At 38.0% G+C, this 22,219-nt stretch overlaps 1 protein-coding gene across 1 annotated transcript in view; it reads left to right on the top strand.

Annotated features, from left to right (window-relative positions):
* Positions 1 to 22,219, top strand: part of TRPM6 (transient receptor potential cation channel subfamily M member 6) — an 89,603-nt gene that overhangs the window by 36,774 nt on the left and 30,610 nt on the right. Inside the window, exons 18-27 of the mRNA XM_060759690.2 lie at positions 544 to 772; positions 3,669 to 3,824; positions 4,725 to 4,868; positions 6,408 to 6,536; positions 12,905 to 13,156; positions 14,851 to 15,025; positions 16,423 to 16,537; positions 17,502 to 17,707; positions 20,014 to 20,146; positions 20,672 to 21,741. Coding sequence (XP_060615673.2) covers positions 544 to 772; positions 3,669 to 3,824; positions 4,725 to 4,868; positions 6,408 to 6,536; positions 12,905 to 13,156; positions 14,851 to 15,025; positions 16,423 to 16,537; positions 17,502 to 17,707; positions 20,014 to 20,146; positions 20,672 to 21,741 — 2,609 coding nt within the window. The remainder of the gene's footprint in view (positions 1 to 543; positions 773 to 3,668; positions 3,825 to 4,724; positions 4,869 to 6,407; positions 6,537 to 12,904; positions 13,157 to 14,850; positions 15,026 to 16,422; positions 16,538 to 17,501; positions 17,708 to 20,013; positions 20,147 to 20,671; positions 21,742 to 22,219) is intronic.

The raw sequence follows: 22,219 nt of genomic DNA, 5'->3' as shown, positions 1-22,219 counted from the left end.
GAATATTTTCTAGCATGCATTTCAGCTTGACTTTTTCTTTGATTCTTCTTCAACTATCAAATTGTAATTGGACTGAATGAATAGGTTATTTTAAGTTTACAATCCTATATGTATTTCATAGAGAGCAAGCACCACTGAAAACAGTGACTCTTTTATCTTCAAGCATGTGCAGGATTGTACAATAAATAAATCTTGAGTTTCTTCATGACGTAGCAATAAAATCAGTAGGAGTTTCATCCTCAATGGTGTTTACATTGCTTGCTTATGGAAACATATTGAGTTGCTTGCAACATAGAAACATCATAGCCTTTGATAGAGAAATATCAGAATCATCAGAACAAGGGGTCAATAGGAAACTTTAATGTCATATATTGTTGTTCTCATAAAACACACACTTGTAGAAATTCTCATTAATGTCTATGATCAGAGTTTATATATGACAGGAATTTTATTCAAGGCCTGTTACCTGCCAGAGTTAGATTTGCTTGGTCATTTCTCTAAATTTGACATCTTTCTCTCTCTTTTTTTCTTTTGCTGTCACAGTGAATTTGGACAGCTGGCTCTGGATGTGCTGGATAATGCATTCAAACAAAATGAGCAGATGGCCATGAAGCTGCTGACTTATGAGCTGAAGAACTGGAGTAACTCAACATGCCTGAAACTGGCTGTGTCAGTGGGTTTGCGACCCTTTGTGTCTCACACATGCACACAGATGCTGTTGAGTGATATGTGGATGGGTCGCTTGAAAATGAGGAAGAACTCTTGGTTTAAGGTAAAGATCCTGTCCGGAGTCCCGTATCTAAAGAGTTGGAAGGCACTTGATTTTGTGTTGGTTGCCTTGTCTTTCAGCAAGGAGGAAAACCTATAATTCTCCAGATATATTGAACCCCAAAACCACTTTTTACTAAACCAGTATGCCCAGTGATAACTGATAACAGGAAATTAAGCCAACAACATCTCAATAGCCTCTGGTTCCTCATACATCTCTTACCTTTTGGTTGCATGTTAAACATCTTTTTTTATTATTGATGAAGCATTCTTTTGAAAAAGGAGCTGGGTTATGCCATAGGAAAAGTGTGTGTCAATATTACAACATGGATCATGCAAACAGTGCAATGTAGGTGAGGCCTGCTGTTGTAAGTCACACAAAATGTTAGAATCATAGCATTGGAAGAGACCACAAGGTCCATCCAGCCCAACCCCATTCTGCCATGCAGGATTTCACAACCTGAGCATTCTCAACAGATGACCATCCAGCCTCTGTCTAAAATCTTCCAGAGAAGGAGACTTCATCACACTTTGAAACATTGTGTTCCACTGCCCAACAGTTCTTACCATCATGAAGTTCTTCCTAATGTTTAAGTGATACCTCATTTGCTTGTTTGCTTCCTGTGACTCTACAGTGCTTTTCTACCCATCGTAATTTCTGCCAGTTCCATTTGCTATAGCCTATCTTATTCTATTTGATGTGGATGTTTGTTTACAAGAAAATGACTTGTGAAATATCTATGGAGAAAGCGGAGAACATAAAGACAACCAGGGTAGCACTTGAATTGAGAGCCAGAGTGATGTAGTAATTTGAGCACTAGACTATAGTTCCAGAGAGCAGGGTTCAAATCCATGTTCTGTCATGGAAACCCACTGCGTGAAGTTGGGCAAGTCATACTCTCTCAGTCTCAGAGGAAGGCAAAGGCGAACCACTCTGAAAATTCCATAATAGTCTTGCTTTAGAATTGCCGTAATTCAGAAACAACTTGAAGGCACACAAGAACAACAAATCACTTGCATGGACTGGATAATACTAATACACTTTATTTATGTCCCACCCTATCTCCCCAAGGCGACTCAGGTGGTGGATGTTCCTGAATCACTAACTGTGGGCTCATCTACATTGGTAGTTTATCCCTATGTAAATATGCCCTGGTACAGGACAAATCCAGGGTCACTGATTGTTCAGATGGCCAGGGAGCACATCTGTTCTGCTGGGGCGACTCATATCTCATCGCCTTCATGTGACTGCTGCTGGTCCTAGCCAGCCTTGGAGCTTGGCCTGAGTTTCTGGCCATCACAGGTGCTTCTGCTGATGTCAGACTAGATAGAGTGCCATGTCAATCTAGGAGTGGCAGCGACACAGGCATCAGCTATCATTTTTTCCTTGAGCGGATGAGCCCATGCTCAGTCTGGATGCCAGTTTGGGCTGGATTCCACTGTCCAGACTTCTCCAAAACCCCTGGACATTTGATTTTAACCAAAAACTAACCCCCAAACAATAAAATAGAAAAAAAACCCATTACAGAATACTAACCAGAAGCTGCTGTGCATCATGTGGCCACTCAGCTTCCATTTAAGGTGAGTCTGGATATTATTTTATTTATTTTTTTCAAAGATAGATAAACCTTGTGCATATCATTGCTTTATTTTAGGCTAAAGAGCCTATAGGATTGTGCTGGCTAATTTTCACCACCTCTGGAGAGCCACAGGACACTGTTTTGACCACCATATTAGGTAATAGGTGGTAATGTGTCAGTCCCAGTTGGAGAGGGTTGCTGCTTTAGTGTTGGGTATCTCCTGAAACACCATTTCAAATATTAGACAAATATGTTCTCAAGAGTATAACTGATCACAAGAAGCATATCAGTCCTTTTGACTCCACAATCCCCACACATCCTTTACCAGATGGTCTGTATTTGTTTTCCCTTCTGCCTCAACAAGCAATAGAAGCTATTAGAGTAGGATCAGGAAAAAAATGGTAGCATAAAATGCGATAGAATTGCTATCTAGCATGTTTTAGTCCAGAAGTAAATAGGTTTTGTGTGTTTAGCAGCCGTTCCACACTGCCCCATTATCCTAGGCTCTGATCCCAGATTATCTGTTTATCCCAGGTTATCTGGCAGTGGGGACTCATATATTCCAGTTTAAAGAAGATAATCTGGGATCAGATCCTGGGATAAAGGGCTGTGTGGAAGTCCCCTAGGAGTATTTTAGAGGAAGGGGTGTTTCTCAGAGCCACTCTCCTGCATTTCAGTATCTAGCCTACAAGATTAGAATTGGGGCATATGATGGTGGCAACACTGCCTGATGGTATTCAAAATAATATGGACCTTTGTATATGGAACTATAACTTAACTATAATGTTAGCCATTGCATTAATGGCTTTGAATCAGACTGGAATACTTGCATGGGGACCCTTGCTGCCTGTTGCAGTCTTTAACTGGACTTGCCCTCCCCATAACTGTCAGGTATTAGAAGAAAACCTTTAGCTGGTGCAAATTGAAATTTTCTTTTAATTCCCATACTGAGATCAGGGTTGGAGTGGTAGGAAAAACATGCTAAATTGTCATCGCCTTCCATGTCTTAATTCAGATTAGACTCTCCCTCTTTCTCGATTTTAAAAGCCATCTTTGTTATTGCTGAAAAGGTCCCTTATGTCTTGTCTGCCTTTGACTTTATGTGAGAAAGCTGAGTTAGAGCTGGTGGAAGAAGCTTTATGTAGTGAAAAGATGGGGAATTATGCTAGAAATAGTTAGGCTATGTTGGTGGGATCTATACCTTTTTCACCTGTGATTATCAGCATCAGCTGCCACTGCCTAATTAAACATTTGTGATACAAAGTTGAAATGGACAATAGCCTTGCATAAAGTCTAAGCAAGCACATGTTTCTGTTCTAGGTGATTCTAAGTATTCTTCTGCCTCCTACTATCTTGATGCTGGAGTTCAAAACCAAGGCTGAAATGTCCCATGTGCCTCAGTCACAGGACTTCCACCAGTTCACATGGTATCACGGAGATCCCAGCACAAGCACTGTTAAAGAAGACTTCTCACAGGTTACTATGGTACCAGGTTTAGATTTGGGTTTACTAAGTTTGAGTTTTTCTTTTTGTTTCACATATGCATATACAAAAGCAGAGATCAAAATTCTAAAGCTGCTCAAAGTTATATATTTTTATATAATGTTTTTCTGTGGAAGATTGGAAACTGCAATAAAAGCTGCAGTGGAGGTGTTCCTGTTCCGTGTATCATCAAATCACCCTAAGAGACTCTTGTTTCATGATTCTTGGCATAGAAGGTTTGGGTGCCACTGTCTGGACACAGAAGTAATCTAGTGAGGATGCAGATCTAATTCTAAAAGAGAAAGTTACTTTGGATTTTGGGTTTAGAAGTATGCTTATTTCCCACACTATTTCACTAATAAAATCATCTCTGTGAGAACACAGTTTTTATCTGACATTATAAAAGGAAGATTATAATTGTGTGTAAATCAAATGTGCAAACAGCAAGTTTTTATAGTGTGTACAGTGCATTTATGACATTGGTAGAGCAATAGCATAGCTTCTGCAACAATACAAAGCCCTCCTAAAACTATGTTAGTAACAGCCAAAGAGACTGCTTTTCCTGTTCATTTTTTCTCTTACATTTTTCTTCCCACTTGATGTCAACGAAGAAAGACTGAATCAATCAATTCTAACACCAGCATACTGTTAAAGTAATAATCTAATAATACTTTCTGAATTATAAAGTTATTCAAGATTAAGCTCCTTGCATGGTTAAATATAAATCTAATTTTTGTGTTCTTTTAAAGGTAAATATTAATATTTTTTTATTTTTAGAATACAGGTTATTCTAACAAGCATTGGTATAGATTCTTATTCCTGTTTAGGTTGAATGATATAACTTTTCATATCTATAGATGGCTACTAACTTGAAATCTTTCTGTCTCTATGAAGAACAATTATGATTTAGAGAAAGGAACTGAGAAGCAAGATGAAAGACAGACATCCTCCACCAACAACGAGCAGGGAACCCTTCCTTGGACCAGGAAAGTCTATGAATTCTACAGTGCTCCGATTGTCAAGTTCTGGTTTCATACGGTCAGTAATTGTTGGTCTTGGGAATGCTTCTTACAATATATGTAACAAAACAAAGGCACTTCCATCGACACAAGACCAGATTTGACAGAGAAGGAGAACTTAATTTGGGCACTTGAAGCTATCCTTGTTATATATTGCCTGAAAAAAAAGTGCATTACAATTCTGATATTGTGTATTTAACTTAGTGCTTTTAAGAATATTGCATTAATAACAGAATGAGCCTGTTTCATTTGAAGATGTGTGTATGTTTTTTTTGTTTTTGTTTTTGTTTACTTCATTGACTGGTATTAGACAAACAGTATACAAAAGCAGGTCCTTCCAAATAAGGTTCTTCCAAATATCAGTCTGGATTAGGTTAGCTATTAGAGTTCTACTTTAATGAAAGAAAGAAAAGGATGAAAAAGGAAAAATGTGTTTAATATGATTATAGTTATGTTGCTGATATAAAAACACATCTGTAAAGAACCACTGCAGTTCTAATATAAATACAGTACCTTCCTCCACGGTCTATAATTCAGTGCTGATTGCTGATGGATTGTTAACTCTTCTTTCCAGAGGATACAGGATGACTTTGGTATCCATAGTTCCAGAATCTGTGGTTTCATTTATTACTCTATATACATAAAAATGTAATGTTAGTTTGTTGGATTAACATAACCCCAAAACCACTGGATGAATTGACATCAAATTTGGACACAATACACCTATCAGGCCAACGAGTGACCATCACTCATAAAAATGCCATAACAAAAACAACTCCAACCCCAAAGGCTGTTAGGAAGGCTGTTAGGAATTGTGGGAGTTGGAGTCCAAAACCCCTGGAGGGCTCAAGTTTGCCCCTACCTGGTCTACACCGTGGAATTATTCCACAACATTGAGCCATAGTAGTTAAAGGGACCCCATAGGTCATCCAGCCCAACCATTTATTACAGTAAAGGAAGACACCATCACAGCCCTCACAACAGATGGCCATCAAACTCAAAGGGAGCCCCAAAGGCCATCCAGTCCAACCCCCTTTGGTCCTAAAGATATGTATATGTCTGTCTGACTATCTATCTATCTATCTATCTATCTATCTATCTATCTATGTTCCATCCATTTACCTTCCAACCCATCTATCATACGTCTCTTCTATCTATTGTTTCATGCCTGGAATTCCTGTTTTCTGAGGGCCACAGCAACGCGTGGCAGGGGATAGCTAGTGTCCAATAAAATATGTTCTCTCTAGGCATTTTAAGGTTCCCCAGTGGGCTCTCCTAAGAGATTTTCAGTCTGGAAGTCATTTATTTCAATAGGTCACTATTATCTGCAGTTTCTCGTAGTAATATGAAGTTCGAAAAAAGTAATTTCATATACTTTTGAATCTTGGGAATTTTTGTAGTCATAGTCAGTATTTATGTTACTTCTCCACTTTTATTGTTTACGCAAATCTATAGTGGAGATGTTTCACAAGTGCTTTTAGGGAGTGTTGTGTTACACAACTTGTGGCTTTCTAATTTTTATCAAAATCTGGAAGAATGTGCATTGTGTAACTTTCAGATGGCCTATTTAGCATTTCTCATGCTATTCACTTACATTGTCTTGGTGGAGATGAAACCAACACCCATTGTGCCAGAGTGGCTTGTGATCATCTACATTTTCACCACCTCCATTGAGAAAGTCAGAGAGGTAGGTTCTTTCTTTCTTATTTTGCCGCTCCCCATTTTAAATAGGAATTCAGAATTCTCTCTCTCACACACGCACAATATTATATCATATTTCAAATGAACTTAATATTTTCTTTCAAAAAATTGGGTTTCAAAAGAAAGAAGCCTGAATGACTGCATAACACAAGATTCAAATGAACTGTGCATTTTATATACTATGTATATGTATACTTAAATTTAAAATTATGTATAAAAGTACATAAAATATGTTAAAAATCAGAAATAAATGTAAGAACTGCAGGATATTTGTTTGCATTTCTTTTCTGCACATTTTAGTGCAATTTTATTTTGTTTTCTTAAACATTATGTCAAAAGCATATTATATTAAGAGAGATCGGTAAAGCCTTCATTTAGAGTTTACCTGTCTGAATGCATCTCCCTTTACGAACCACTGCGGAAACTAAGATCTTCTGTAAAGGCCCTGCTCTCGGTCCCACCACCATCACAGGCGCGTTTGGCGGGGACAAGAGACAGGGCCTTCTCAGTGATTGCCCCCTGATTATGGAATTCCCTTCCTGGCAATATTAGATCAGCCCCCTCCCTCCTGTCCTTCAGAAGGATGGTGAAGACCTGGCTGTGGGATCAAACCCTTGGGAAGTGCAATGAGACAAAATGGTGTCCTGAGATGGTTTTTTAAGTAACTGATTTTAAATGCACCGGGATTGTGGCGCAGCTGGCTGAGTGTCAGCTGCATTAAGATCACTCTGACCAAAAGGTAATGAGTTCGAAGCCAGCTCGGGTTGGAGTGGGTTTCCAACCAATTGTGTAGCCTGTCGTCGACCTTTGCAACCCGAAAGACAGTTGCATCTGTCAAGTAGGAAAAGTAGGTACCACCTTGTGTGGGGAGGCTAAATTAACTAATTTATGAGGCCATAAAAAAGACTCCAGCAAAGCACTCCAGCAAAAAAAGCATGCGGGGAATGCGGAAGTACTTCATCAGTGTCGCAGCTGGACGATGAAAGTGACAGCTCCCCTGGCGGCCAGAAAAAGTTAAATAGCCTCTGTGTATGTCTGTATATGTTGTATGTCAAAATTGGCATTGAATGTTTGCCATATATGTGTTCATTGTAATCCGCCCTGAGTCCCCTGCGAGGTGAGAAGGGCGGAATATAAATGCTGTAAATAAATAAATGAATATAAGTGATTTTAATGTATGTATATATTTATGGTTTTATGTCCCGGCATTGAATGTTTGCCCTATATATGTTGTGCTCCGCCCTGAGTCCCCTGCGGAGTGAGAAGGGCGAAATATAATTTTTTAAAATAAATAATAATAAATAATAGAGTCGCAGAGCATTATAATGATTTCATTCAAATGAGGTAACCCATATCTGCTTTGCAAATGTTGTAGCCACTAATAATACATTTAAGCTAGACACAGTTCATCAGACATTGATGCCATATTTATTCCTTTTCATTGTCATGGGTGAAGAATAGATAATGCTATGAAAGAAAAGGAAAGGTGTTCTTTCAACCTGAGAAAAATGCAGCACTCCAGATGCTGTTGGACTGCAACTTCTAACAGCCTGGTCACCATTATCAATGGTGAAGAATGATTATATTTGCAATCCAACATAAACTGAATGGCCACACAATTTTCACCCCTTCCATAAATGAATTGTGCTCTAAAACTGGGGACTGATAAATATTTGACTTGATATGCTGGAGCTTTCTCACCTGAGCAAAAGCAGCTTTACTTTAGCAATGGAAAAATTTGCAATTAATAAAAATACAGTATACTTGAGACAGATTTTATTGTGACTGCTAGCTCATGCAGCTATGTGACTTTTCTTTTATGAAGCAATTATTTGACTCATGTACTGGTTCTGGTCTGCTGAATTAAATTTTGCAGGACATTGCATCTTATCCATACATAATTAACTTCTCAGAGGTTGTATGCCATACTGAGAATTTCCCTTCTCTAGATCATATCAAGTAATTGCTATACCCTTAGGCTTCCATTTCTTTAAGTATTTTTTACAATTCTTAATAACATAATTTAGCTCAATGGCACTCATATATAGAGACTTATTTATACATGACTTTTCCCCCCAGCATCTGGAGGGCTAACATTTTAATATGACTCATTCATTTGTTGCTTATCTGTGTGTGATCATTGTAACTTATAATTGAGCTTTGCTACGTAATGTGTACAAATACTTTTATGGCCTTCCAAAAATTCCAGTCCACAGTTAGGTTAGTAAGGCTGCAAAGCCCTTAGGGGCACTCTTGTTCAAGAAAGAAACATGTCATTTTCCATCTTACTAATTTCCATTGTGTTGTTTTCAGAATCAGTATGCCCTTGATAAATGACAAAGATTTGTTCCCTTCTGTTTTTACCAAACGTAATTCCCTTTTAAAGAGCTACTCTGATCCCACCCTCTTTGCTTTCAGTAGTTTATACAATATTTGTTATTTACAACTTTTTAAATTTTTCCACCACCCTAGTTTTTTTTAAAAAAAACTTATTTTATTGTACTCTTATATTGACTTATGCAAAATAGTGAAAAGATGGAAACAAAAACATTCAGTGAAAATAGAGTTGAGTTGCAAGGTAGTTCCTATCAAAAGAAATGTAATTTATTTGATGGCCAAAATTTTTGTCCCTTACCATTATTGACAAGTTTATATTTTTCAGATTTTTTTGAGCAGATGGTAAATGTTTTACTTTAAACTTGAACAAGATATGACATTGCACTCTAGACCTTGAACTTGGAGTATTTACAGTGACCTGTGTTGCCAGGCCGATCTAGGATGGCATACGCTGGGTCAACCCTTGGATGTTTTTCATAGCAATCTCCATCTGCTTTAAAGGTGGTGGTGATGGAGGATCTCAAATGCCCAATCCATTTTGGCAGCACCAGACAGTCATATTCCCATGGCCATTATTTCTGCCATGAGAATAAGCATTGAAGCAAGGATACCCCCTTTAAAAATCAAGCCATTCCTTCATTTGATACTTTTGCCATTTTCCTCTCAGAATTCTTAAATCATCTTATCATCATCATCATGCTTAATAAAACATTCCTCAGAAATATTTCAAATTCAAAGAACAGAAAAATGCAAGGTGTAATGGAATAACTAATTATAAGGGAAGTTTTGCTTATGTTTATTATTGTTAGTATTATGCCCAGGTCAGGCAGAAGATTGGTTGATACATTGCCATGGTTGTGAAGCCACTGCTGTAGAAATGTATCAATTTGAGAGTGGCTAGCAGGCAAAAATGGGTGGAGCTAACTTAGAAGAAGAGAGGACACATTTTAAAAGTAAGGCAATCTCTAGCTGGGAGACCTAGAGGGAAGAGGTACTTAGTTAAGTTTAAGTCTTCAGCTGTGGTATTAAAGTAATAAAGGAACCATTGGAATTGATCTCCAATCTGTGAGACAGAGGAAAAGAATCCTTGTATAGGGTTGTGTCTTCAGTTGGAATATTGAAGTAATAAGGGACTAAGTTGAATCCAAGTTCTCGGTCAGATGAAACTGAGAGCCAGAGAAAGTTCACTGAGCATAAGTTTCAGTCAAAATATTGAAGGAAAGAAGAGACATAAGTTATACTAGTCTGAAAGTTATATAGTATGAGTTTGATATTTATTTATTTATTTACTTCATTTATATACTGCTTTTCTCAGCCCTCAGGCGACTCAAAGTGGTTAACAACAGAAAAATTCAATGCAAAACATCATAAAACGATTATGGGACAGCTAAAACAATAGCATGATTAAACATCGATATAACAATCATTAGCGCCTCATCAGTAAAATCAGAATCCAATCTCATCATCTGTTAATCCGTGTTCCTATATTCATTACACTGCTTAATCGAATGCTTGTTCGAACAGCCAGGTCTTCACTTTCCTCCAAAACACCAATAGGGATGGGGCCGATCTGATATCTATAGGAAGCGCGTTCCACAGCCGAGGGGCCACCACTGAGAAGGCCCTGTCTCTCATTCCCACCAGCCACGCCTGTGATGCAGGTGGGACTGAGAGCAGGGCCTCCTCAGATGATCTTAATGTCCTAGTTGGTTCATAGGAGGAGATGCATTCGGAGAGGTAAGTAGGGCCTCTTGTGATATATTCACAAGAGGAAAATACTGATGTAACAAATTCTAAGTGGAACTGAAGAAAAATACTGTGTAACCAATACACATTATGTACACAAGAATTCATGAATAAACCTTTTCTTTGTTTCAAATGACATATTGAAGTCGTGTCTCCAGTTATAAGTCTGAAGATATATTCCTGGAGGACAGCTGAAGATTATATTGGTATAAATAGTGGAGAGATTATTTTGAAGCTGCACACTGACTACATTATTGATTTAAACAACAAAGAGACATATACAAATGTTTATAATTGATCCCCAAGTTGCAGAGTTTCTGAGTGGATTATTTTTCTTTCTCCCCTTTAACAGCATCATTGCTTTGGTGCCTAAATGTACACGTAAGTTTAATGGTGGCAGGAGGTGGCATATTAAAAACAGAAATAAAATAAAATATTAAACAAAGAACTTCCCTTCCCTACTTCACACAAGGTTTCTAAAGTGATTCTGCATTATCTGGAAATGTCAGAACACAAGGCCACATTTTTAATGGTTACTTTGATAGAAGGGTGCATTTCCATTCCAGAATTTGACATTACTTTAATTGTTTTGCTCAATGATATGGAATCATGACAGCTGTAGTTTTACAAAGTCTTTAGCTTTCTTTGTCAAAGGGTGCTGGTGCCTCACCAAATACATATCCTAGGATTCCATAGCATTAAGGCATGGCTGTTAAAATGTTGCCAAACTGCATTAATTCTACACTGTAGGTGCACCCCAAGAGTTGTCCTCTGCTTAGGTAAATGACTTTAGATATTACAAAATGGCAGAGGCATTGTGTGATACTAGAGTTCTGACCTTATTTCTGTGAACCCATGAAGGGGGGATTCTCTTTCATGATTCTGTTTCATTAACATACATACAGGTCTCAAAATATTTATTTACTAAGTTTTTATTTTGCCTTTTCACTAAAATAAATGGAATTAAAAGTGCCTAGCAACACCAACATTTAATGGAAAACATGTACAGCAGGCTTAAAGGCACATCAGTAAAAAGAAAAATCAGTTCATTCACAGCTTAGTTGTCAAATGTTTGCCTATAATTCACAAGAAATAAACAACAACAAACAATGACAACAATCCATTGCCTGAGAGTAGATGAAAGTTACTTATGAAAATGAATCTGTCAGTGGAGCTGGCTATCTTGTTATCAGGACAATAGCTGTTTAAAACAGGTAGGTGTTTAGTTATCAAAAAAAGTCAGTTTGGAATGAGAGACATAGTTTAACATACAGGAAGATTTTTATTTCCACTTGTTTGCAGAAAAAAGATTACTGCTCACAAGGGCATTTCCTCTATTGCTCAGATGAACCAATTAAAAGCAGACAAGAAATCAGGAGGCTATAAAATAAAGGGCCTGTAAAAAGTTTTTTTTAACAGGAGGAGTTAAGACAGAAATGACATCATAGCTAGTGTAAAAAAATGTCTGTCTGCTGACAGTATTAGGACACGGAAGCTAAGGATGTGACTCGTTTGTTTTATTCTTGAAGGAAGCAAGAATAAAACAAAATTTTAGAATTTTTCTTGATCTGCCTTTGAAGACATTTTGGAGTTGGAAGGTTATTCTGTATAAAATTCATGTGTTAGATTTTTACACAGATAACAAATTTTTGTGCAAGACTTATTCTGTACAAAATTTGCACGGACTATAATGATTTTTGCACAGAATAAGCCCTGGACTATGGCTATCATGCCCCCTGAAGACCCTCACTGTTTAACCCCAATTAAGCCCTTTTTAGTTAGAGGGATTAAGAGTTTATGTCCAGTTTCTGGAGGGTCAGTTTAGACAGCCTCTTGGTCTTTGAGACCTCTGTTGCCTTGCCTCTAACAATCCCCTCATGGAGAGAGCCTCTGGCTAGGCGCTTCTGGTTCTTGGAAGAGTCAGCCTGCCATGACTGGAAGGGGAAGAGAGAGGAAGGCCAGGGATCTAAAAAATAGCATATCCAGTCAGAACTGTATGAGCTCCATTCGGATCTGTGTTCAAGTCCAGTCAGAGTTAAATATTGAGACCATCTTAGAGACAGTTGAACACCATAAAATAAAGAGATAATAAGAAATAGGCATAGAGATGTAGACTGTTGGTGACCCAGAAAAAATCCAAGGAAAATGTCACTTCCCTTCGTTACTTAATGTTTCTCAGAAATCTTAAAGGAGATATATAATGTTTTCATGCTCATGCTCATAAATGTTCATATCCATAAAAAATCAAGTGACTTTCCTTCTTCCTTCTAGATATTTATTTCAGAGCCAGGGAAGTTCAGCCAAAAGGTGAAAGTGTGGATTTATGAGTACTGGAATTTTACAGATTCTGTTGCTATCATCTTGTTCATGATTGGTTTTGGCTTGCGCTGGGCTGATCTCCCCCTTCAAACGGTGGGAAGGTTAATATACTGCCTCGATATAATATTCTGGTATACTAGGCTCCTTGATTTCTTTGCTGTGAATCAGCATGCAGGCCCATATCTGACCATGGTTGGGAAGATGGTAAGTATTTAGCTTTTCCTTTTCCTAATGGGTTTGCCATTTTTTCTTATGATAGAGCTTTAAAGAGAATTGCATACGTTAAATCTTCACATAGGGATGTTTTCTTATGAAGTACAAGTAGCCATGCTGGAAAAAATAGGGTTGGGGGAAGAGCAAACTCCTGTTTGCGTATTTCTCACAAGAAATCCTAAGAAATGCTGTTGGACAAGATCACAGCCATTTAGTCCAATATATTATTTCTAAGAATACCCAACCAGATTCTTCTAGAAGTCTGAACCATCTATGACAGATGTGTCAAATTCAAGACTCACAGGCCAAGTCCAGTCGGCAACATCATTTTATGTGGCTCACAAAGTCTAGATGATCCCTGTGCTGGGGCCTCCCCTTTTGCCAAGCACTGGTTACATCCTTTGCGTGTGATATGCAGCAGGGACCTAGTTGTGTGGGAGCATGTTCCCAGCCAGAGACCATTTCCTTCCTCGCAGAATTTAATGTCCTGTAGACTGCAGGAGAACAGGAGGAGGCGGTGGCAGTGGTGTTTCTTCTTTGGCTGCACTGAGAGGATACTGAATGTGGATCACCTCTCACAATTGAGGCTCGAAGATGGCATGTGACACACAAGGCAGATGGCAACCTTCACTTTCTGGCCTCTAGGCAGGCTTTCTCTCAACGGGATGGAGCTGGGACTGGGGAAGAATTCCTTTAAAAATGTCCATATCTGGTCCATTCCTCTCCTAGCTCAGCCAGAATACAGTGGCCCTCAGTCTGTGGCACAATTGAGGAAGGGGATTTTGAAGAAAGGCTGCTCCTCCCACTTTGCTCTTTCTCAAAGAGGGGCTGGGGATAATGCGATACATGGGGTTTGAACCAACCTTGATAATCAGTGGGTGGCTTTCATGTGGGAACTATTAGAAGCTTTCAAAACCAGAACAACACAGTTTCTTATTACCTTATTTTTCTTATTATTATTCATTTATATATTTATATAGTGTCACATATTAGACTTTCAATGCCAGTTTTACAGTTACAAATTGCCTTCTAAAGGCAACCATAAGGCTGATGTAGTCCTAGGTGAAATGAGTTTGACACCCCTCATCTATGGTAAGGTGTCAACAATACAGGAACATAGAAGTTCCATTTGCTCTTATACTGTAGCTACAGTCATTGATTATTCTATTCTTCATACATATAAAACATATTTTAAATGCCGGAGCACTGTAGGCTTCCCCCTAAGTATTCTTAGGACAATAATAATTAACATTATGGTCTAGATCTGATTCTGAGCCAAACTAGCATAGGCCCACTGCATCATGATGCTTCCTTAATTGTTGATTTGCCAAATAGGGCCAAACATGTTTAGCACTTGAATGGGAAACCAACCAGTACCAGGTGCTGTAGGCTATATTTCAGAGGAAAGAACTGATGAAACCATCAATGAGTATTCCTTGCCTAAGCATGGTAATCCCATGCTTAAACCACTAATCATGCTGGCGCTTTAATTGTGGCTTGCACAGAAGTAAGCATGTTCAAGATTGGTGCCAACTTAGTAAATAATATTATTTATCTGTGCATTATCCAGTTACATTGATCAGTTAAATGTAGAAAATACTTCATTATCCTCAGGATACTGTACTTTTTACTTGCATGAGAAATCATGCCCCTCTGACCATAATGCTTTATTTTCTGTCACACAGACAGCAAATATGTTTTATATTGTGATTATGATGGCCATAGTATTGCTGAGTTTTGGAGTTTCTAGAAAAGCAATACTTTCACCACATGAACAACCATCGTGGACTCTTGCACGTGACATCGTATTCCAACCTTATTGGATGATGTTTGGGGAAGTATATGCAGCAGAAATAGATTGTAAGAACACTTTTATTGAAATTCTCTGTGTGGCATAGCGTAAATCATTATAATATGCATCTCTTAACACAGCCACTCCAGTCTAATAAGGAAAGAGCGACAAGAGGTTGTGTCAATTGCACTCTGCAAAGTGAGATTAATAAGACACTCATAGTTTCTGTGACATAAGTAATGTCTGCAGGATATCAATGAGACAATCACACTGGAATTTGGCTGCCTGTTCTGCTAGCCCTTTGATGGAGATTTTGAAGCTAGAGTTCTGTGGTAATAAGCTGGTCCTGTGTATCCATTGATTCCGCATCCATGGAGTCAAACATCCAAATCTTGAAAACATCCAGAAAAATCCCCAAAAGCAAGCATTGATTTTGGCATTTTAAATAAGGGACATCATTTTACGACACTATTGTATAGACTGGGTATTGAGTATCCACATGTTTTGGTATCTACGGGGAGATTCTGGAACCAAACCTTGGATACCAAGTACCTACTGTAATATCACTGCAATCTGACTGCTTCATACATGGGTCAGATGCTCAAACAGAATGGCCAGAGGAGGATCCAAGGAGGATCAGATATATGACATACTGCTACCACACACTTACATATGCCAGGAGGAATATAATATAATATAATATAATATAATATAATATAATATAATATAATATATATCTCACAGCAGACTTTCAGTTTTTTTCGCTTTTAAACCATTTTTGAATCATATGTGTTTTGCAATGAACTCAAATATTTTACTGAAACAGTACAGTCTCACTTATCCAACCTTCGCTCATCCAACGTTCTGTATTATCCAATGCAGTGTGCCTCCTGCCCGGATCTACAGCTGTTTCAATACATTGCGATGTTTTGGTGTGAAAATTGTAAATACAGTAATTAGTACATAACATTATCGCGTATTGAACTGCCTTTTCTGTCAAATTGTTGTAAAATATGTTTTGTTGCTTAATTTGTAAAATCATAATGTAATTTGACGTTTAATAGGCTTTTCCTTAATCCCTCCTTATTATCCAGTATTTTCGCTTATCCAGCGTACTGTCTGCCCATTTATGTTCGATAAGTGAGACTCTGCTGTATGTCTTTAATAAAACTGATGGGTCTATGGACCTTAGATGATGATGATGATGTTGGTATGTCTTTAAACTGCAACAATATAAATTCCCTTTCATTATTGGATATAGATCTGAATATAAGAAATCATTTCAAATTGCTAGAGATGTTACATTCATTGCTATTCTCATTAGCATAAAAGGTAAATGAAGCTTTATTCTTCTTTTAAGTTTTGCTGGAGTTCTTAACCTATGAATGGAGGCTACACAATTGATTAGCTTTCTATTCCTATACCAGTTTTTACATATACTTTTCTTTTTTTTCCAAATGTATAGCTTGTGAATCAAACCCAGACTGTCCTCCAGGTTCCTTTCTTACACCTTTTCTTCAAGCTGTCTACCTCTTTGTACAGTATATCATCATGGTCAATCTGCTGATTGCTTTCTTCAAGTAAGTGCATAAGACATTTCAGTTGATGTTACTGATAATATTAATATAGACTGAATTATATTGAAGTAACTCAGTCTAGATAATATAGAGAGATAAAAGTGAACCTTTTAGAGATAGAAGATAATAAAAACAGCAAAAACAGTGCACAATGCACCAAGGGTGCATTTTGATACGTATAGTAGATTCCATCTGGGCCTCTCTTACAAGTGATATAAACTCCCATATACACTGCGAAGATTCTTACTTATCTGCATTGAATTTGGATACTTTAAAAAACAAATTGGATACAACTTGGACAAAATTATATTCAGCTATGGACAAAAGGAAACCTTTAGGTGGGGACTGCAACTCTCATGATCCCTCCCTCACCATTGGCTAGTTCTCTGATGGGAGTTGCAGTGTTGGTGGCAAAATTGGGAGGGCCTTAATTGTCCATTTCTAATCTAGATTATTGAACTATATGTCTGAGTTTGTTATATGACATAAAGTGAAGAAATATAAAAAGATTGTGTTTTTATGTGTCAGTCACACAGCCTTTTATACTTTTATGTCAAGCCGCTTTGAGTCCCCTTTGGGGAGATAAAGCGGGATATAAACAAATATAATAAATATAATAAATTTTCTCCAAGTCCTAGGAACATGTTGCAGTTGCCCAGCCACATCTTGATTGGACAACAAGTGACTAATTTTATGTGTAGCATGTTTTCTTAGTAAAATCTTTCTGGGGGGAAAATTCTATCTAGTAGGAAGTAGAAGTCCAAGACTTCAAATGAGATTTGCAGCATTTTACTGTGCCTTTGCATTTTTGTTGTGCATTTTTGTTGTTGCATTGTTTGTTGTTATCTTACCTCCACTACATTCACTTAATGACAGACTACACATGGCAAGAGATATCTTGTTAAGGAGATATAAGATAGTGTTATGGGAATCTTAATCTTCCTCTTCTTTCTCCCCGCATCTGTAGTAATGTTTATTTTGACATGAAGTCCATATCGGACAAACTCTGGAAATACAACCGTTACCGCTATATCATGATGTATCATGAAAAACCATGGCTGCCACCCCCTTTCATCATTCTCAACCACATTGGCATCCTCATAAATTGTCTCTGCCATCACCACCATCGGTTGCCAAGTGAACTGGATCAAGAAGAGGGTCATGTTGAACTGAGTAAGCAATCTTCCTTACACAAGGACCAAAACTGTATATCAAATTATCAAAAGCAAAGTTCACCAACATGGTATCTTAATTTGATGTATTATCTCTGAAAGTCAGGTCTGTTCCATTTACTTAAAGCAGTCAGTTTGCATTCAGCAGTAATAAGATTTTCTGGAACTATCTAGGTACAAGTGGTAAGATGTAAGAGCATAGCACCACCAAGTGGAAGATGGCTGCAAATACTTACTTGAATTGACTGGACTATTCCTGATATCATATACACGCAGTCCAGGAGTTACAAACAATCAAATTATAAATGACTCATAATTAAGAATGGGGATGAAACAACAGGAAGTGAGGGAAATTTACCCCTAAGAAGGAAAATTCACTCTTGAAAGAGTTATCACAAGGAAAAGGTGTCTCCACTGAAGTTTCCACAACTAGCCAAATGTTTCAACATCCAATGGTCACTGGAACAGAAAGTGAGGTGAATTCTTCTAAAAGGGCACAGACAGCAAAGAAAAAGACAAAACACCACAGGGATGTTAACCCTTATCTGTGTAATCCAAAGCTAAGAAACATATTTTTGGCTGGAATTCGACTAAAAAATATGCACCTGTTCTGACTTACATACAAATTCAACTTAAGAACAAACCTACAGAACCTACCTTGTTTGTAACTTGGGGGCTGCCTGTACTTTGTTCTGTGACAGCAATCTGTTCAATTATTGGGCCAGTATAATTAAAGATGCACTGTATATTAAAAAAAACCCCACACTATCTAAATTAAGCTTGATTTAATAATTCTCAGCTGAGTAGCTGTGTGAAAGTAAATGTTCCATAATAACAATTGCCCCAGCCATGAAAACTTCCTTGAGTTCTTAAGTTTCTAGTGTTGTGGAGGATGAAACATTAAAAATCATTCACAATGGAAGTCTTCTATTTGCTGTGTTCATATTCCCTTGGTAACTTTACTCTCTCTTTTCTTTTGATGTTTAACTCTACTGCAAAATGCCCAACTGAAGTATTAAGTTATTACAATGCATAGAGAGATGGTGTGTGTAGTGGTTTGAGCAGTGGACTGCAACTGGGGACCAGGATTTGAATCCCCGTTCAGTGATGCAAAACCCATTGAGTGGCCTTGGGCAAGTCTCATTCTCTCACCCTCAAAAAATGCAATAGACAACCCCCTCTGAACAAATCTTGTTAAGAAAATATCATGATAGGGTTGCCATAAGTCAGAAAATGATTTGAAAACACACAATAATGATGCAAGATGTTTGGGGTGAAGGAAAATGTTCTTCTGAAAGTCTTATGACAACAATCCATAGCGTAGATCGCAATGCCAATGATCAAGAAGGGATGTATTGTACATTTCCGCAATGATGGTTGAGAATATTATGCCAAATATTATGCAAATGTCTCCCCATTACTCCTCAAAGCCAGCCAAATCATTTTAATACTTGGGGCAGAAAATCCCACAAAGAGCTCTCTCCGTATCTTTTAGTAAAAATACAGTGGTAACAAATTTAAATACAGTGGTAACAAATTATATACAGTTTGCTGTTCTTCAACCCAGAATCAGTTGCTAAGATTACTGATGAAAGTAATTATACCTCTCTGCTTAATGAACAGACACAGCACCTGATGAGATTATATATATTTCTTTATTTCCTGGGTTGTTATAGGTTTTTCGGGTTGTATGGCCATGTTCTAGAAGCATTATCTCTTGATGTTTCACCTGCATTTGTGGCAAGAATCCTCAGAAGCTGTGAGGTTTGTTGGAAACCTCACAACCTCTGAGGATGCTTGACACAGATGCAGGTGAAATGTCAGGAGAGAATGCTTCTAGAACATGGTTATACAACCCAGTGATTCCAGCTATGAAAGCCTTTGACAATATATATTTCCTTCTGATACTCAAGACATCCTGACTCCATACTCCAAATGGTATGTGGATGTAGGGTTTGATAAAGTCTGTGAATACATATTTGTGTATATCAGAAGCAGAGCATGTGCTTGCATTCTCTAATTTAGTGCCACCCATTCATAAAAATACCACTGATATGATGGCTGTTTGATATTAGTGGTAGTTTTTCTTCTGGTGCCAAATATCAATGGGATGGGAGAGAATATTTTTGGTTGGGACTACAGTGCAGGAAGATAGGATGAAATCTTCCCCTTTCATATGTTGTTTCCTTGTTTCCCCCCTTCTTTTTGTTAATGTTTTAGATGCTAATACATACTTGCCATTTATACTTGGCTCTGTCTGCCTGCACTAATGTGTCTAAAACATTGTTCATATGGCCATTATTCCAGAGCTGTACCTGAGTGATGAGGAGTTAAAGAAACTTCATGACTTTGAAGAACAATGTGTGGAAATGTACCTTCATGAGAAGAATGAAAGCTTTCACTCCAGTGACAGTGAAAGGATCCGAGTTACAGCTGAAAGGTAGAAGACCTATACCCTTGACAGTATTGCTTTAACTGCAACCTATAGATGATCTAGGAGGGTTGTATGGAAATAAGAACTCTGACATCTCAGTTGAAAATGTTGTAATATAATACAAAATAGGTTCTAGATTATAATTCAGAAAAAAGTGATGGTTCATATGTGTGCTTGTTCAGACTGGTAGTTCTTCTGGAGAAAGCTAAACTTTCTGAACGTTCCTAGTACAAATAAATACAATAGTATAATTCATTGTTTTAAGGATGGATTGGCATTACCCAAGACCTTACTGGAAAGTGAAAGGAATACATTTTGTTCATTCAATCCACTTAGGAAGGGGCAGATGATCTGTAGTCCTTCAGATGTTATTGGGCTGCAGCTCTTGTGAGCCCTAGTCAGCATAGCCAGTAGTGAGAGATGATAGGAGTGGCAGTTCAACAACATCTTGAGCTGCACAAGGTGCCCACTTGATATAATAAACAATGTGTATGTGTGAATTCGTATTATATGTTTGTTCTTTCCCCCTAGAGTTGAAGACATGTTTTCACAGCTGAAGGAGGTACATGAGAAAGTGGTTTTCATCAAAGATGCTTTGCTTGGCCTGGACAGCCAACTAGGACACTTACAAGACCTCTCGGTTTTAACTGTTGATACCTTGAAAGTCATTTCAGCTGTGGACACTTTGCAAGTAGAAGAGGCCCTCCTTGTGGATAAAAAGCGTGTCACCTACACAAAGCTTCCCCATAGTTGGAGCAATGCTATGCATTCAGAGGTTTTGAGAAGCATGGACAATGTGAGTGACAAGAAGTACAATTACTATAGCATGCCGCCTTCTCTGCAAAAAAACTTGGTAAGGAGTCACCATCGTGTTCTGGGTGCCATAGATTACAGTGAGGTCAAATCAATTGACAAACGTGATGAACAAGAGACTAAAAGTGATACCCAGATCTCTGAGGTTCCTTCAGAGAGTAAATCCACATTTAGATTTGGACAGTTCCTTCTGGTTCCCTCTAGTCAACAAGAGACCTCTGAAGATGCTGGCTTAAGTTTGGTCCTTTCAGGTTCTCTGAATGAACTCCAGGACGGTGGACTGAAAGCTAAGTCCTCAAACCAGTGTGACCAACCAAATGTACACATTGTTGATGTTGAGGTGGAAAGAAAGATCACTCAAGGTCAGGAACTGGAACTTTTGCCAACCAAGATAGTTGATGAGAACTCCACTGAAAACTGTATGGCTGTAGAAACGTCTGGCAGCACCCATGAAATCTCTCAACCTTTTCAAAATGATCAGGAAGAGCCTGAAGGAGGTTATGTGAATTGGGGGTTCTCGGAAGATGAAGATAAATGCTTTTTTAACAAGTCAAAACAGCAGTCATGCATCTCTCCCACCAACTCCAGTTCTGCTCCTCATCATGTGCAGATAAAAGAATCCAGTTCTGACAAGTCAGGATACAGTAGTGACAGCTCCCAGTCTCACCTCCCACTCCACCACAGCAGCACATCACTCTGGATCAATCCACTTAGGAAAAACTCTTTTTTCAACAAAGCCTTTCGCTCCCAGAATGCAGAGAAAATGGAGGACGCCTACAAAATAAAAGGCAATAACATGTTTCTTTTTAAAATGTTGACACTGTTTTCCATTATTTTATTGCCATTCTTCTGGCTTAAACTTCCAGTCTCCTCCTGTGTGTTTCCTTCCATCTTTTCTAAAAATAATATTTCAATGTTGTTTTGGTATTTAAAATTAAATATTGTTTTGTAGATATTTGTCTTTCATTGTTGATATCTATCTTGAATTTTGCCTGAGATAGGATATGAATGTGTTTAAAGCAAATACAGAAATAAGGAGTACACTTTGTAAGAGTGCTTATCACCAAAAAAGAGAGTTCTGTATCTGTGTAGGGGTCATAGAATCCAGCTTAGTCAGATTGTACTTGTGGGCTAGTTCAGAGCTGGGAAATGCTGTTCTTTTGGATGACCATTTCCAGAATCCCATAGGAAACATAGCTACTGTCTCTGAGCTAGTTATTGTCCTCTCTTCCAATTCTGGGGCTTTATCAGCACAATATCTGTATT

Source organism: Anolis sagrei, chromosome 2 (genome assembly GCF_037176765.1).
Source record: "Anolis sagrei isolate rAnoSag1 chromosome 2, rAnoSag1.mat, whole genome shotgun sequence".
Lineage (NCBI taxonomy): Eukaryota > Metazoa > Chordata > Lepidosauria > Squamata > Dactyloidae > Anolis > Anolis sagrei.
The sequence above is the reverse complement of the archived record's forward strand: the minus strand, read 5'-3'. Positions and strand labels throughout refer to the sequence as shown.